At 32.9% G+C, this 18,166-nt stretch overlaps 2 protein-coding genes across 2 annotated transcripts; one reads left to right on the top strand and one right to left on the bottom strand.

Annotated features, from left to right (window-relative positions):
* Positions 1–1,317: 1,317 nt before the first annotated feature.
* On the bottom strand, positions 1,318–5,959 carry LOC133184684 (3-mercaptopyruvate sulfurtransferase-like). The gene is made up of 3 exons (XM_061319761.1): positions 5,307–5,959; positions 4,911–5,069; positions 1,318–1,511 (listed from the first exon to the last, which is right to left on the bottom strand). The coding sequence occupies exons 1-3, from the start codon at positions 5,884–5,886 to the stop codon at positions 1,378–1,380; spliced, it is 873 nt and encodes a 290-aa protein (XP_061175745.1). The 5' UTR covers positions 5,887–5,959; the 3' UTR covers positions 1,318–1,377.
* A 1,658-nt stretch (positions 5,960–7,617) lies between these two features.
* LOC133184300 (uncharacterized) lies at positions 7,618–15,082 on the top strand. Its single transcript, XM_061319309.1, has 10 exons — positions 7,618–7,770; positions 8,937–9,074; positions 10,238–10,342; positions 10,615–10,685; positions 10,912–10,984; positions 11,109–11,207; positions 11,360–11,596; positions 12,279–12,399; positions 12,491–12,557; positions 13,513–15,082. Exons 1-10 carry the CDS (start codon positions 7,618–7,620, stop codon positions 14,714–14,716), a joined length of 2,268 nt encoding a protein of 755 aa, XP_061175293.1. The 3' UTR covers positions 14,717–15,082.
* Positions 15,083–18,166: the final 3,084 nt, after the last annotated feature.

An 18,166-nucleotide genomic window follows, 5' to 3' on the forward strand; every position in this document is an offset into this window, starting at 1 on the left:
ATGTACATTTCTAAGTTTTGATAAATTAACAGAAAAAGCCTCAAGAAGACTCATTTAAGGGGTTAATTAATTAAAAAAAAGCATCCACAGCCATCCCTCACTATAATTTTCAGATATGTTGTGTAAAAATCATTTGAGAAATCATACTCCTTAAAATGTATGTGGTCTAAATTATCTGAAAGAAAATTCCAATGAAAATTACCATCTTCTGCAAATCAGAAAAATGCACACAAGTTCATGACATCACAATTATTGGTATTTAGGACTGTCATATGAGAAAAACAATTTTATGATCTTCCTGCATTGCAAAGAATTGGTAAAATTCAGAAAGAACAAGTTTAAATTAATTCTCACGACAATGTCACATACTTTTAAAAAATACAATGCCAGATTTTTATTAAAACCGTACCTTAATCTTATCATACTAAACTTATCTAGATACATATATATACTGGTATGTCAAAATAGAATAGGGTCTGATGATACATTCCTCGAATACCTAATTTTGTATCTCTGTAACATTGATAACAAATGTATATATAATTATTATTATCTTGTGATTTCAACAAACTGTTTTCAAAATGTCTCAAAAGATACAAACACCAAAAGTTGTGATATCAACAATTCAAGTGATATCCAATAGGATTATAAAGGAATTAGCATCACAGGTGTCTTGCACAAATGGCTGGTAATTCAATCACAAGTTCTTGGGAGAAATTGTGTATTACTGAGCACTGTTTTGTCTGACCATAACATGCAATATATGAGCATGTTGGTAAACAAAGATTTTAGAAATATTTATTATCAGTAGACCAAATGTATACCCATGAGGTACAACATATTAGACAAACTTGCTCGAAGCACGTTTTTGTGTTGTGTGAAATCTGTAACTTAACTGAATAAACTAGGGCTAGCAAGAATGCCATTTGCCAAATTGAATGTTAATCTACTTTAAAATTTCCCTTTTTCTCCAATTCAATCAGAAATTTTTTTAGTACTAAAAAACATTAGACGCACCATAACTTTGGCTAGGAAGGAAAGTAAAACTATTCTGCCAAGTTATAATTTTTTCTCCTTCTATACAAAATACTATAGACCATATCACACTAATACATGTGAATTGAATCCATTGGTATGAGAAAACTTCTTTGACACAGAATGAAATTGACTTCTTAAAAATTCTAGTGTACAGCAATAAAAAGAGGACACAAAAGTTAAACAATGGAAACCAAGTCTTGTTTTATTACAATAACACCATTATTAATCATCAAAGAATTACATTTTTTTAAAATTAAAGATGCACCGACAAATAAATTATTCAACAAAAAAAACTCAGACAAGAGCCATCCTGGTCTTAAAGACCTTCATAAGTTTTAGTTAACTGTCCTCTGGGCATTCGACTCTTTGGTCTGGTTTTGACCTGAGGTACCATTCTACCCATGCTCCATCATATACAGGTACAGTCTTTCCCAGGGTGGATGCTGCAAATGACAGAACACAAGCAGACACACCTAGAAAGCAAAATTTAAAAAAAAGAATGGGTGTAATTTGCATTCTGCTCTCAAGAATTTTTGTTTAAATTTCAAGCATAAAGTACCCAAACAATGAACAAGAATTAAAATGTCAATTTTCTGTACATGCATAGTTTTATGGTACCTTTGTTTCATAAATATTAAACTCTAACTTTAAAATTTTTAAAAACTTAAACACAAATATGAAATTATTAATCATTAAGAGCATTTATAATGAACAGCTGATGAAATCAAGAATGCCAGTTCATATCATCCATATGGTAAAGAATGAAAGAGACTTGTTGAAGGTTTGTGGTATTGTTACTTTGCTGTTCCTGGGAAAAAGATTTTTAGAGATTTTTCATATGTGTTCCTATGTAAAACTTTGATTGCCCATTGTGGACCCACCCTACACCCTACCCCTGAGGGTCATGATTTGAACAACATGATTCTACACCACCATTACTCCAGCATGCTAGAGGTTCACGGCGAGATACTTTTGACTTGGCGCCGTGTAAGGAGCGTAGGGACGTTAACCGAGGCTCTTACTTGTAGGAGTACACCACCATAGGCACTTGGTTTCAGGAAGAGTGTTTTTATATACAGTAATATGATATTTTTAAAACATGCAAATTTCAGCGATTTTTTATTTTTATTTTAATGAGTGTATTCGAAAAACTCATAATGCACAAAATACATCCTCCTGAAACCAAGCGCCTATGTACTCTACCTGAGGATGTTTAGAACTATTCAAATATGACTGACCATGGCTTTACTGTTTTTGAGAAGAAGGTTTTAAAAGAATTTTCCTGTAAATACCCAAGTAAAACTTTGTTCACCCATTGTGGCCCCACCCTGTCCTGGGAGGGATGATTTAAAAACTTGAATCTACACTACCTGAAAATGTTTCCATAAAGATATGACTATTAAACATGACTTTGCTGTTCCCCGGAAAAAGATTTTTAAAGATGTTTCTTTTCTTTCCTATGTACTGGTAATACTTTGATTACCCATTTTGGCCCCGCCCTGCCCCAGGAGGTCATGATTTGAACAAATCTGAATCTACACTACATGTGGATGTTTCTATATAATTATGAATATGACTGATCATTGCTTTGCTGTTCTTGAGAAGAAGATTTTAAAAGATTTTTTTCTATATACACCCATGTTAAACTTTAAATGTCCATAGTGGCCCTATCTACCCCCGAATACTTGAACAAACTTTATTCTACACTATCTGAGGATGTTTCCATAGAAAAATGACTGAACACAGCTTTCCTCCTCTTAAGAAGATTTTTAAAGATTTTTCCTATATATGCCCATGCAAAAAAAATTTCTCCCATAGCAGCCCCACCCTATCCAAAGGGTCATGATTTGAAAAAAAAAAAAAAAAAACTTGAATCTATACACTATGTCAAGAAGCTTTCATATAAGTTTCATCTTTTCTGTCCCAGTGGTTCTTGAAATGAAGATTTTTAAATTTCCTCACCCAATTTTTACTTTTTTTAATTATGTCCTCTTGGAAGAGGGTATGGTCCTTCACTTGACAAACCTGAATCCCTTTTACCAAAGGATACTCTGTGCCAAATCTGGTTGAAATTGGCCCAGTGGTTCTTGAGAAGAAGATGAAATTGTAAAAAAAAAAAAAGTTTACGACCCAGATGGCAACAACAACAGACCGGACAAATTTTGATCAGAAAAGTTCACTTGAGCCTTCGGCTCAGGCGTGCTAAAAAAGAATCGACTTCAACCTTTAAATTTTGGTCTAAAATTCTTTTATGATATTGGGAGTAAGGATATATGATTTCATTGCAAAAGTCAAAGAATACTACAGTTATCATCTGGAGACTACTTTATGCACTATATGAATTTTCAACCTTGATCTTTGACCTTTTGACCTCAAAATCAATAGGGATTTTCCTTAAGGGGGTTCGATCCTGAGCTTTTGAGCAGATTTTGGTCTGAAACCTTTATTTCTAAAATTCTGCATCATTTTTAAGTTCTAACATTAAATCTGGATTCTACAATGCAAATTAAACTATATTCAAAGCAAAAACCGCCATTAAATGCCATTCAAATAGGATTAAGTCAGGGACTATATTTTGTGGCGGAAGGTTTTTTTAGAAGAAAATGATCAATTTTTTCCTTTTGAAATATATACAGTACTGTTAAGTTTAGATTCCTATTTTTCCATGCTGGTTGCAAACAGAGCTGTTTTTTGCTGTGAAATGTTTTATTCTGGTTCTGAAATATCTATCAAATTATTTCTTTTGAATTCTTTCATTATTTTGTGACAAATATAGTTAATATATTCTGAAAGTCCAGGAAAAAATTGAGCCAATTTTAACATAAAATTAACACATTTTTAGTAATATCTAAAAATTTACATCATAGACCCCCACTTTTGTTTTCCTTTTCTTAATATATAAGATAACTTTGATCAATCTGCTTAAATTCAGCAAAAGTTTAAGACTTTAAAATAATTTTCTTGCTTGTTAAATTTTTAATGCCAGAAAAATCACATTTTGTGAGTGCAGAAAGGTCAAATAATTGATTATGCGAAGCAATTTGAAAATTTTACTTAGTCACAATTTTAATGAGTCTTTTTTTAAATAGACTAATAGTTTATTTTGCCCCATGATTTATTTGGATAAAAACATTGGGGGAAAAACGTCAAAGATGTGATTTCTGATTAAGACACTAATTTCAGTGCAAAAAGGTCATATTTAATGTACTGCAGCGCAGAAAGAAGAATATTGACCCCCATTTTTTGTTTTGATTTTTAATTAAGCTATGTGCGTGGAAACTAAAAATATACTTGACAAAAAAAGTTTAAGACTTTAAATATCAGGATCCAACCTCGTTAAAGTAATAGGAAATAAGGATAATAAATTTCATTGCAAAATCTCAAAGAGGACAAAAGTTATCATCTGGAAACTACTTTATGCAATATATGAATTTTTAACTTTGATCTTTGACCTTTTGACCTCAAAATCAATAGGGATCTTTGTTTAAGTAATAGGGAGTAAGGATATCAAATTTCATTACAAAAGCTGAAAAAGAACTTCATCAAATTATCATCTGGATTGAGACAATGAGTGGAAACTACTTTATGCAATATATAATTTTCTGACCTTGACATTTGACTTCAACTATTTTGTTGATTTAAAAATTTCACTACAAAGGCTATAGGACTTTGAAATATTGTTCAGAAACTTATAAGTATTACTTTCAGACAAAATGACAGTTAGAAGGTCAGACTGAAAGATGGACAGACCCAAATTTATATCCCCCACTTTTAACAAAAGTGGGAGGCTATAAAGATCTCATTATTTGACTCAGATATAACATGCCAAGTGACTTTCAAGGCCCAAGGGTTTTTTTGATTATAAAGCTTACCTGAGCCACATGAAGCCACAATAGGTTGATTCAGGTCTATTGCAGTCTTCACAAACATTTCCTCTAGCTCTTCAGGAGATTTCATGGTCCCTGCATTCTTATCCACAACTTCTCCATAAGGAATATTTTTGGCAAGAGGAATGTGCCCTGGTTTAATCCCTAAACAATATATTCCACAATTTTTCACAATGTTTACTCATTTTGTTTAATCAATACATTTATATTATTAAATCAGCTTATCCATACAACTCAAAGAGGCATAAAGGCGATAAAGCATCAATAATCTACATTCCTGCAGCTTTAAAAGCAAAAATTTTATTATTTTTTGTCAGTCTCTATGTATAATGATTGTATAACTGCAGTGGTAGTTTAATCTCTAATAAATATCTAAATTACCAGGTCTTGGTTCTGGGCCTGTTCCATGAAATCTATCAGCACTCCTAGCATCAATGACTTGGAAAATCTTTGAGTTTAGATTATTTTCAACATCTTCAAAACTCTTCACTATATCTGAGTTAAACATTGGATTAAAGGTTTCTGACTTCACATTTTCTATTATGTTAGTTGTTGGAAATCCATCTTCACACCATTTCTTAAAGCCTCCATTTAAAACTGAAACTTTTTGGTGTCCGAAGACATGAAACATCCACCAAGCTCTTGGTGCTGAGAAAAAACCATAACTGTCTGAAGCATCATAAACAATGACATGTGTGTCATTGCTTATTCCTAGTTTACCCACATATGCTGCAAACTCCTGTGGTTTTGGTAACATATGCTCATATTTTGAAGTATTGTCACAGCAGTCTGAAATGCTGAAAAACTGAGCACCAGGAATATGTTTCTGTTTAAATTCTTCATAAGCATCTCTCTTGGCTTTTGGTAGATAATAAGATGAATCTAGTATTCTGAGTTTGGAGGGAGTTTTTGAGATGCAGTCGGAAAGCCATTTTGTAGAAACTAGAGACTTGAAACTCATTTTGCAAATAGTACTCTGGTTACTGGACTTCTGGATCAATTGATTCAGCTAGTTGCTGTGTGATGACTTTGAGTGAAATCTCTTTCTAACCAGTTTTGTGATGAATTGGGAGATCTCTGTCTAGACAGCCTGTTGAAAGTAAGACATTCAAATCACAGGGGCTTGCTCCCAGCTAGCAATAATTATTTATTGAAAAAAATCATACACAAATACTGTGTTGTTTAAGTATTCTGTATAAGTTTTTTTAAAATAAATTATTATTACAAGCCAGCAAGTCCCTGTGTTCAAATCAAGTATGAAAGATACAGGGCTCGACATTAACTTTTTTTCCTACTTGTCCATTCGGACAAGTGACCAAGACATTTACTTCTCCGAACTTCAACTTCACTTGTCCGAAAATTTTTCAATAAAGATCTAATACTGTTAACTGAAAAACTAAAAATAAAGTCCATTACATGTGCATGATGTTATTTACAAATACAACAAACACATATAACAAAATTTTATCTAGACTTTCTGTCCTGACAACATATATGCTGTCAACATAAAACAGAATCCAAACTTCGTCAGTTCCATGCCTTTGCAGTAGTATGCAATTAGTGAACTTCGATCCTGATCGAGTGTACTCAATTACATAGCGATCTATATCGGGATCAAAGTTCGGTTTGTATGTACTGTTTCCGTCTTAAAGTACCGGCAAACTTTCAACAGTCGTTCTTTTAAATATTTAGAGACTTCTTTACATAAAAATGCACTTGTCCAATCGGACAAGTGCCCTGCAATATTCACTTGTCCATATTTTTTTTTCACTGGTACAGGACAAGCGGACAAGCGTTAATGTCGAGCGCTGAGATAAAAATGAAAAATGCAAAAAAGTTTAAATGATCAGTGGGTACATAAGGGCAGCTAGTCTGATTAAAACCAGCATGATGGACAACATGATTTAACATCTACAATGGCAGACACTTGAAAGGGTAGGCAAATTGCAAAACTCATCCTATTTTATAAAATGTCCATGACCAAGTTGCTATCACCAAGTGTGATCGAATCATTCCACCATTACGTCAATCACGACATACTCATCATATGGCCTACCAGATACCATCTTGCAAGAGTGATTATCAAAAGTTCTCCTATTTCTCTCGGACCATCAAGGAGTGGAATTTTTTACCACCAGGATCAAGAATTGCCTCAGCGAATACACCGGACACCTTTAGGTCTCAGGTGACCGCCTTCTTACCATAAAGGAGAACTATTATTTTAACCTTTTAAAGTTTTAAATTCGGCATCACGCGCACCACACTTGCCATTATAATCAGTATGCTGATTGTGGGCAATACCTCTGGCGGAAGCAGAAGCCACCTTCTTTCACTCGTCAGTGTCGAGTGAAAGGAGAAGGGGCTAGTTTTAATCAGACTGTACATAAGGTCTTTTAGATAATTTTAAATACATGTATTGCAAAACTGGGATTCTTCTTTTTTGGTAACTTTACAAAATTAAACTAACAAAACAACCTCTAGGACATGCGTCCTTCCCATGTGTTTTGTAAACATCCCTTACATCATTAAAAAAAATACACTTTTATCACAAATGAAATAATCACTAAAAAAATAAATTCTCTGTATTGAAATAATTTTTACATTCTGATTTTAATGACTATTGTAAGCTATATAATGTTCTCTATATCTAGATGTTTTAATTTACTTATCGTGGATATAAGGGGTTGTTGTCATGATAAAGATGGCCGACGAGGAGGAACAGGAACCAAATAATACGTCAGATAATGTGAAATTTCCATCAGAACGCTCGGCCAGACAAGCTAAAAAGAACGCCAGATTAACTCAAATTATCCTCAAGAATGAAAGAAATGCAGCTACGAGACTTGTATGCACATATTTTAGTAATTCTTTTTGTTTACTTTCTCTCAATATAATGACATTGAGACCAACTGGGTTGACAGAATGTAGTTCAGTATGCTGCATTACCAATACATTAAGAGCATTTGTACGATATATATATTTTTTAAAATTAGAGACAACGAAATTCAAAATAAACATGCAGTTACAAATTTGATATGTATTCAGGTGCAGCACAAATGCACAATCTCTTGATAGGGCTTTATAGTGTTAAGCTGCATAGCACAATCATGATTTTTTAATACAAAGCAATGTTATATTGCTTTTTGAATTTTATCAGTTATCACCACTCTAATTAATTTATTGTACCATTAGAAACTTGTGCTTTCTTGTGCATAATATTTGATTTACACTTTGTGTGCTTATTTATATATGTTACTTAAGTGTTGAACAGTCTTTCATTGGTGATTTCAAGAAGAGACATAAATATAAAAACAAAGATTCATAACTCTGCTATTAACAAGTTTATTTGCTTAAATTAGCCAGACCCAAAGCATTCTTAGAACTACTTTTTCACGTTTTTATATTTAGCTCGAAAGATAAAATTAATATTAGGGCCTTACAAGGATTTGTTGGTGCCCTATAGTGATCACTCTGTCTGTCTGTCATTCTTCTGCCCACAAATTTTCTTCTTTTCTTCTTTTATAACTTTTTTAATAGTTATCCTATTAAGTTCAAATTTGGTTTGTTGGTTGAATAGTCAGTAAGACTTATTTTAATACCAATTTTAATTCTATTTCTTATCCGGTTAGGAGCTGGGTTGATTGGGTAGATTCCTAATTCAAAGGAACATTTTCATCAATTATCTCCCTTCGCCTCTTCAATTTTTTTTTTTATAAACTGAAAGCTGCTATGAGTCATAATGATTTATTAATTTGCCTTCTGCAGAAAATCCACAGCCTAATCTTTATCATTAATTAACACCTAAGATGGAAGAACGATAGATGGACAGACAGACAGAGTGATTACTACAGGGCACCTGCAAATCCTTGCGATGCCTTAATAATACATGTATATACTGAACAATAGAGTACACAAATTCAAGCAGTTGCTAATCTCTATTTTTTATCTCTTTCTCAAACAAATCATTTGTATAATGTAAAAATATTCAATTTCCTATCTTTTTGGTTTTAGGTTTCTGGAATTTTGAAGAAAGCAGCAAGTGACAGGACAACTGAGGAACTGGAAGTTTTGTCTAAGTCACCTGAATTAACAAGTAGACTCCAAAAACTAGCCCAAAAAAGAGATGCAGCAAAATCAAGACATCTTGAGGTAATGCAAAATTACCTTAAAAGCATTAAGAAAAGATGATAGTTAATACTTGTAAAAATTTCTCTAGCTCAGAGTTTTTCAAAAATTTTTACCAAAAAAAAAACAAAACAGGACAATAGTCTTGCCAGGAACACTCTGAAGAAATCCTTCAGAATCAATCAACTTTGACCAAGACCCACAGACATTTGTAAACAAAAGGATAGAATACAACAAGCAAAATTTTATAGAAAATGAAGTCTTCACCATTAGTATATATATTTTTTAAAAAAAAATAGAGATGTACATTTATGTGTATTATCCAAAGAAATTCTAAACCTAATGTGTTGAAAATGAAATAATTACTCATATGTGTTTAAAAGGCTCATAGAGGAAATTTATTAGCTTTAATGTGGAGATATGTTTTATGATTGTAAAATTTGTTTTTATACGATAGATGTACATTCTCAGTCAAGTCAGAGAAATGATCTTAATTACTGAATATAAAAAAAACCACAAAATAGGAAATTGATTTACTTAGTTTTACGCTAACCATATGTAGTATAAAAGAATATGGAAGCAAATTTTTGTGAAATCAGATGATTTTAACTCTGAATTAAAAGTGAATTTAATGTTCTTGATGTAATTGGTCTTGGATTTAAGTTGAAAGGTGATATTTATGTATTAGGTTACAACTCTCAATCCCTTAGGGCATATGCTGTAAATGCACTATATCTGGCATGTGCAATATTTGGTGGAAATTGATTTTTGAACAAGTTAGTGTAGATTTGATTTAGCATATTTCTTAATGTTCTTATTTATGTGTATATATGTGCAAGACATTTAGTGTGGTACTTGAATTATCAGAAATTGCTTTCCACCAAAGATGCTGAAAAGAATACATAGTGAACTGTAGTATGTTTACACTCACAGCATTTACAGTAACATATCCAGTACATTGGAAAAAATTTCCCATATTGGACAAGTATACTTTTAGTATTGGTTTCAGCATTGTTAGCTGTGCAGGTGACCAACAAAGTGAATTTTACTCATAAATATTTTGAAGAATATAATTTCATGGAATATGAAAAACAAAGTTTTTGATGTGAGAAATTTGATTTGAAAATTATAAAAGATATACAAAAAATGCACAAGTTAACTTGTCATTGGTATTTCAATTTATTTAGGTTGAGGATCCGGAGGATGTGTTGCAGTATAAGTGCCAACAACTTGCAGAAGCTATTAAAGCCTCAAATAATGTGGTAGTTTACACGGGTGCTGGCATAAGTACTGTAAGTATCAAGGGTACAATATTTGATACCTTGCACAGGTGCTGGATTAAGCACTGCACATACTGGAGTGGGATAATTTTGTATTACATTCTCAAGTTTAAATACCATTTCTGTAACCCTATTACTGGTAATATACGTTTATAAAGCCATAATTTGTTCTGATGCATGCACGTAGCCAAGATGATCTCATGATTTTGAAATTTAGAAATAATTAATAAAAGGTATAGGTTGTAATTTCCTAAAAATTAAAGTTATGTTCTTGTTGCTAACAGGCTGCTTCCATTCCTGACTACCGAGGACCCAATGGAGTGTGGACTTTATTGCAGAAAGGCCAACAACCAGAGTTTGTTTTCATCTAAATTTTATTTATTTTATTTTTTTTTGCAATTCATGGACAAAATTTTCAATACTATGACAGTATTTGCACATAGGTTTGGATGATAACTCCCTAAAGATGATTTCAAATTTGCAATACATGTATCAGAAAAATCATATTTATCTGGCAGTTACTTTTGTTAATTACCTTTAATTGATAAATTTTGGATTTCAATTTTCATCTGTTTTCACAGAGCCCAAGATTTAAGTGATGCAGAGCCCACATTAACACACATGAGCATCACCCAGCTTTACATAAAAGGACATGTAAGTGCATAACCTTTTACGTGTTTAAACAGAATAAAAAGGTCATTTTTATAACATTTATTTTACATTTACTACTAATACTTGAGTTGTTAGAAGTATATGTACATGGTGTGTATTGTCGTAGGTAAAACATGTGGTCTCTCAAAACTGTGATGGTCTACATTTAAGAAGTGGATTTCCCAGACAGATCTTATCTGAAGTACATGGCAACATGTATATCGAGGTTAGGAGTATATGTAATACGAAAAAGTTATATTAATATTTGGACAACTTAAATATAGAAATTCCTATTCAAAGTACCGTAACTTGCATTCATGTATATAAATTGTGTTTTTCACATATATTTTTTTTCACAATATTTTTTATATTTCTCAGGTGTGCACCCATTGTAAGCCTCAGGTAGAGCATATCCGATTATTTGATGTGACAGAGAAGACTGGAGTTCGACGACACAGCACCGACAGATCTTGTCACATCTGTGGAAAACCACTGAAGGACACCATTGTTCACTTTGGTGAAAAGGGTGGACTCAAGTCCCCATACAGATGGAAGGAGGCAGCAAAAGCTGCTAACAACTGTGATATTATTCTTTGTCTTGGAACCAGTTTAAAGGTATATATACAAACACACATTGCAGAATTTATACTGATGCAATGTTGGAATATAGAGTTTGAAACACAGTATACCATACCTTATATAGGTTTGGGATTGTATACATATATACCGTAAATCTGGAAATTTTTACATCGATTTATTTTTGCGAGTCTGGGTCAAAAGTCTGTTGATTAATTTTTACGTTCGAAATTTTTGCGAATCGTCATTTGAACTAAAATTTTCTTAACTGTTTTTAAATAACGCATGTACATACAATAAATTACGAATAAACATACAATATTAAACTACGCCAACGTTCAATAATTAGATAAAAAAAATATCAGAAAAGATAAATCATCCGAAGTGTTGAAAGTTTTCATAGCATTTTCATAAATCACACACATACATAAAATATATATAACGATGTAATCTTTAAGTAATCTTTAGATAAAAACATTTTTTGTTGTTGATTTATTTTTAAGAAAAATATTTTTGCGAATGCAATGCATGCGCAAATTTGCTAAAAATTTATCTACAGCAAAAATTTCCAGATTTACGGTAGAATGACACTGTATATTAACTCTTTTTTTTTTAAAGTCACAATTCAGGAATACAAGAAAAATAAGCTGATATATCACCATTAAACAAATAAAACAAAAAAAACATTGCTAAAGTTTGTCTGATTAATATTTTATTTAAGATATTAAAGAAATATCCTTGCCTATGGTGTATGGACAGAAGACTCCACAAACGGCCCAAACTGTTCATTGTCAATCTTCAATGGACTCCCAAAGACGACACAGCTACACTGAAGATAAATGGTAGGATATCAGTAAATTTAATCATTTATCATCCTTTTGCATTGTTCTTTCCCCCAACTGAAAAAATCAACCTGATCATGCCTTTTTACAGGTCGCTGTGATGAAGTCATGAAGAGAGTTTTAGAGATGATGAGAATACCCATACTTACTTACAACAGGTGATTACACTTTTTATTTCCAAGTGGTTTTCTGATATACATGATCAGGATTTTATTTCCATTTAAACATTATTTATTGTATAAGAGACTGTATTTCAATACATGTACGTCATGTGAATTGGTGGCAAAACCATATGCATAGTTCATTATTTTCAATACCAGCATAATGTATTTTTAATGCTGAGTAAGATATATACAAAGTATACATGAGGGAAAGGACTATATTCGGTAATAACCAATATTTGCCCCCAAAATCAAACTTTGACGGAGAAATATATAATTATGTTCTGAAACAGGGGAATATCTGCAGACTTCAAAGCACTGAATATTTTCATAAGCCATGATGCCATATGTTAGATATGACGTCAGAAAGATGACGTAAATTCAAAATTTCAATGATTTATACAGAAAAGGTGTATATTACGTCGATAATTTGAGTAAAAGTCATCGAGCGCAGGTCTGCTCCAACTCAATATTTGGCTATAATGTGTAGAATGATAATATCAATGAAATATGTAATTATTGTTCTTGAGCAGGCCTGCGCTCTATAAATTCTATAGTAAAAATTGAATAAATTTTGTCCATTTTTTCCTTTTTCTGAAAAATAACACAAAATCCAAATAGTTTGTGACGTCATAGAAACAAAAGTTGCCAATAATCTACTTCGAAACTCTAATATTTTTTGTTAATTTAGATTTCTCACACAATATACACAATTCAGCACATTTCAAGAAAATTTCAAAATATGACTTTTGTGGGAGCAAAAATGTGCATATACCGCATATAGTTCTTTACTCATAGTATTTCTTTTTAGTAACATATTGTGTATTGCATAAATATCCACTTTTACAGTCTTTAGTTTGTAACCAAAATTTTTTTTTGTACATTTACCAATGTTGAATGCTTAGTGCACCACAGATATTTATTTGACATGATGATTTCGCTACATTTTCAGAGAGGATGACCCTATTTTTAGCATGTATTCAGCTCTTAAGAGATCTGAAAGACTTTCAACAACAAAAAAAATACTCAAGATACCAAATACTCTTCACAAAAGGAAAAACAGGAAACCGACCAAAGAACTCGTTGTTGTGGATGTGCAAAAAGAGGAAGCATTAAAAGAAGAGAAGCCAATGGACCCTATGTCTGTGAACTGTACAGTGGGGAGTAGTGTCCCTGTTCAACCCTTTGTTTCCCCAACAGATACAAGGACTGGACCACCCCCATTACTTAATCCAAATAATGGTTCTTTTTTTCCTCCCCTTCCAACATTTCCGAATGGAACAAATCAGCTACCACTCATGCAACAATTTCTTAATCTGAATGCACTTATTCTTGCCACAAACATTCAACAGATGTCAAATCAATTATTGAACAGTGCTTGTGAGAAGTGTAAGGTTAGACGAGATTTAAACTGTCGGTGTATGACTTCTTTGCCTCAGGGACTCGGAGTACCCCTCCTTCCAGGATTGCCTCCCTTTCTTCCATTCCTGCCTCAGCCATCTTTGCTGGATTACCCTAGGTTGGGCATGCCAGCAGTCCCCCCTCAATGGCTTCCTTCCACTCAGGGAATGTTTCAGTCACCTATGAGTGCACCTTCAAACAGTGTGCGTGCCATGCTGAACGACCACTGCTACCTCAACAAAGCTCAGATGCAAAAACTGTCTCCCCAAAGTAATGTGTTGTCTCCTCCACTGTCACAAATGCAGCCGCCCAGGCAGAACAAAGTTAAAATGACAAAGTCTTCCGAGAACGAGAAATCAAATCATAAAATAAAAGTTGAATCCTCCAAGTCTTCCCTAAAAAGAGAAAGAACTTATCCTTCATCTGTCACCTTTTCACTGGAGAGTCCTACAGATGAAGAATGTCCTCGTTTGGGCATGTCTGACCCTGGCATCCAAATTCAGGACAATCGTGTGAAAGAGGAAAATCAAGAATTGCCTCTAAACAGCATTAACAAAGACAAATCATGGCCCTCTGTGATAACCAAAGACAATTTGACCTTGGAAAGATCTGTGTCTGAACAGCTTATTTGTGATAAGACTAAGGAGGAAGATGATGAGGCATCCCCAAACAAAAAAAGAAAAATCGTAAGAAGCACCTCTGTTCCTGGCTGGTTTGGGAAGGGGCTGAATCTGAAAAAGAAAAGAAGAGTCTGAGAAAAGATGTTTTCAATTGAGCATTTGAAATGAACATATTGAATAATTGAGCATTTTGTGTGTGTGTGAAAGGTTTCATATTTTTTTGTGTTTCTATACATTTCATGCTGGTGCAATATATTTTCCCCCCTTTCTTGTTTACTAATCATACTGGGTAATATTGATATTTCACACCATGATCTCATAATGATACTAGTACAAAGATTTGATTTAATGGTGTTTATCATGTGAGAAGATATTTATTGCATTATGTCTGTGCATTTATTTTGGTATGTTGTACTAAACACTAGTGCTTTTCTACTTAAAAATTTCTGAAGGTACTGGGTTAGACTGGTGTTTGTTTTTTTTTTTGGTGCATTTGCACTATTTGTTTTTATGTCAGAAATTTGGAGAGAAAAAAAATCATTAATAACAGAATTTTTGTATTTTAAATTTAATAACTAAATTATTATTTGCATATTTACTAAAGTTGTATTTAGTTTGTTCTTATCATTTATTTGAAAAATATATTAGAGGGTACTGGATAACCCAACCATGTTAGTTTATGTATTTTTTAAAAAGATAGACAATTTCTAGAGTACTTTTTTTTAGAACCTTGCTAGATGTAATTCTATAAAGGATGGATGCAATGTATCATTCCAATGTGATTCAAATTGCAAAAGTTTCACAGTTTTATATTGCCTAAATCAAAGGGTTAACTACTTTTGAATAGAGTTTGTGATGTTGGTCTGACAGGAATGTTCATTTTTAGTTCACCTTGATGAAGTGGCGAAACTTGCATGGATGATATATCTAGGGATGGACACTACCAGACTAGCTTTGGATCAAACTTGCATGGATAATGCATCTTGAGATGCACACTATCAACGATTCTTTGGATGCTCTGATCCATATTTTCAGGATAGTGACCATGTTGACGTTTTTGGAGCAGTTCAATTCATAAGTAACTACCGTAAGTTTTGGGGTATATGTCGATGGGGTATATAGGTCGAAAGGCTCATTTTCAGCCATAATTTTTAAAAAATCCTTAGATAGGACGATTTGGAAGATAGGACGAGGCTTTGTTTATCGACTTTCTAGAGATTCTTACCTAGAAACTACGTATCAGAACATGTAAAGGTCTTTAACTTAACCCGTGATATTAACGTATGAAGAAAATAAACTGGTATTTTTATGAGTACAGCATTTTAATAGTGTTTTACACAAACATAGTTAAAACTTCCTTGAATTGTGATATAACGCATTTTCTCCAACTTGCCTATTCAACGCCGTCGTTGTTTGACTCCGTCGTTAAACACATAAATACGGTAGTATACAACAGCTATAATTAGGGAAATACCCGAAATCAAACAATAATCATTTCCATTTTAAAACATTGTGGACACATTCTTTTATTCCGACATTATTTACCGGGGTACAATATTAAGTGCGATGACCGCCATTTTTATATTTCTTGTTCAGGGATTTGCTAAAACACGCAAATGACTATTACATGTAACAGTGAGCAATTGAAATTAATCATATTAACATGCTATAATTTTGCTTGAGATATTGTTGTAAAAAATAAATTTAATTGAGAGTACATTCGCAATTTAACAGTCATCAGGAATTTCACAGTTTTGTTTGTTCAATGATGTATAGTACTAATACCCCTGTAACGGCACGTGGATCTGTTAATCATGCCCCGCAGGTGTTTAAACCAACAGGTGTTAACACCTTTGTGTACACAGTGTATATCCCTCTATCTGTCAGACAATTAAAATTCTATTAGAAGCCAATCTTTGTATAATTCGGTGTACCCCTTGGGATATATGACTAGCGGTATATTTGGTAAATAATTTTAGGAATTTACCGGCAACAGTTTATTTCACACATTTTACATTTAAATAAATATCACAAGACAATGAAAAAATATTTACTTGGTATACTATTTCAATTAATCGTTACAAATAAATGGTAATAAAAAAAAAATTCAATTGCGATTGTGAAAACTCCTCCGTATTTTAAACTTTGATACGGTTGCGGTTTTATTTTTAGTAAACGATTGCGACTTCCAACTTCACAAGATGGACACAGCATGACTTTGAGACATTATTGATGATATATAAGTTTTTTTGTACATCGACGGATATTTAATGGAACTTATTTTGTAAGAAATCAATGGAATAAATATTTAATTCTTTATTGTTTATTATTTTTTTTTCTCGGTAAAGTAATTTTAAAAAAATACAAAAATGGCATAGATTTGCTTTAAAATTGACGTAAATTTTACTGATTTTTGGGGCATTTTTCGTAAACTTGGGCCTTAGATAGGTCGATTCGTTAAATAGGACGATCCCAGCGGTTCTGAGAAAAAAAGTATCGTCCTATCTTCCAAAACTTACGGTATAAGCCCTGTGGTGATCAAACTTGCATGGATGATGAATCTAAGGATGCATCCTACTAAACTTGCTTCAGATGCTGGGTCTGACCTACATTTTTTGATGAGTGAACAGAATAAAGTTTTTAGAGCAAGTCCATTCCTAAGAAACAATAAGCCCTTTGTTGATCAGAATCACATGGATGATGCATTAAGGGATGCATCCTACCAGAATTGCTTCAGTAGCCCTATGGTGACCAAACTTGATGGATGATGTCATCAAAGGATGCAGAGTACCAGGCTGTATCTGAAGTACATTCCCAGTTGAGTGACCAAACCTAAGTTTATGGAGCAGGTCCATTACAAAGTAACTATAAAGCACACTTTGTCCAAACTTTGCATGGATGATGCATGTAGGGATGCACATTTACCAGACATTGTTGGAATGCAGCATCCACCTACCTGGATGATCTGACCTACATTTTCAAGACGATTGAAACAAAGATTTGTAGCAGGTCCATTTCCAAGAAACTATAAATTTTACAAAGACCACACTTGCATTGAGGTTGATCTAATTGTGCACATTACCAGAACATTTATTATTGTGAGATTTTGCCTTCACTGAAAGGTAACATTTGTTGAGGTCAGATTTGGTGATTACATGTATCTATTTTTTTTTTATGTCCAATATTCTTGTACAACTGTCAGCTAAGTCACAAATGTCACATCTAGAATTACCTCTTATGTATGTCATCTTGAATATATAGAGTCTTGGGGCCTTACGGCACATTTATTCATCCTGTTAGCATATAGTAGAAAACACAGATGTAATCCTCTGAAAATGAAGAGAAGCATGAGTGCATTGAAACAGAATTGCAAGGGATCCATAAACGGTTACTTGATACTACTAAATTTTATGAAAGGAGTTAAATTTCTTGATTTCTTCTGCTTGCATTGTATCTCTTTTTCTATGAAAAAGGTATTTTTGTACCCTGCAGATGGCCAGTAGAACAATTTTGTATGTATTTTGTGGTTTTTAATTTCACTTTGAAATGATGAGTTTCATTCTTTTTTTTTATGTTTTGTAACGG

The sequence above is a fragment of the Saccostrea echinata genome, unplaced genomic scaffold, assembly GCF_033153115.1.
Source record: "Saccostrea echinata isolate AGI-Se365-2 ecotype Australia unplaced genomic scaffold, CSIRO_AGI_Sech_v1 ptg000010l, whole genome shotgun sequence".
Classification (NCBI taxonomy): domain Eukaryota; kingdom Metazoa; phylum Mollusca; class Bivalvia; order Ostreida; family Ostreidae; genus Saccostrea; species Saccostrea echinata.

What these genes read in the sequence shown, in the direction of transcription:
- LOC133184684 (XM_061319761.1), bottom strand. Translation starts at nt 5,886, where the DNA reads ATGAGTTTCAAGTCTCTAGTTTCTACAAAATGGCTTTCCGACTGCATC. An exon ending in AGGCCCAGAACCAAGACCTG is followed by an intron (nt 5,070 to 5,306) that starts GTAATTTAGATA and finishes TATATTGTTTAG; the next exon opens with GGATTAAACCAGGGCACATT. An exon ending in TGTGGCTTCATGTGGCTCAG is followed by an intron (nt 1,512 to 4,910) that starts GTAAGCTTTATA and finishes TTTGCTTTCTAG; the next exon opens with GTGTGTCTGCTTGTGTTCTG.
- LOC133184300 (XM_061319309.1), top strand. Translation starts at nt 7,618, where the DNA reads ATGATAAAGATGGCCGACGAGGAGGAACAGGAACCAAATAATACGTCA. An exon ending in CAAAATCAAGACATCTTGAG is followed by an intron (nt 9,075 to 10,237) that starts GTAATGCAAAAT and finishes CAATTTATTTAG; the next exon opens with GTTGAGGATCCGGAGGATGT. An exon ending in CAGAAAGGCCAACAACCAGA is followed by an intron (nt 10,686 to 10,911) that starts GTTTGTTTTCAT and finishes CTGTTTTCACAG; the next exon opens with AGCCCAAGATTTAAGTGATG.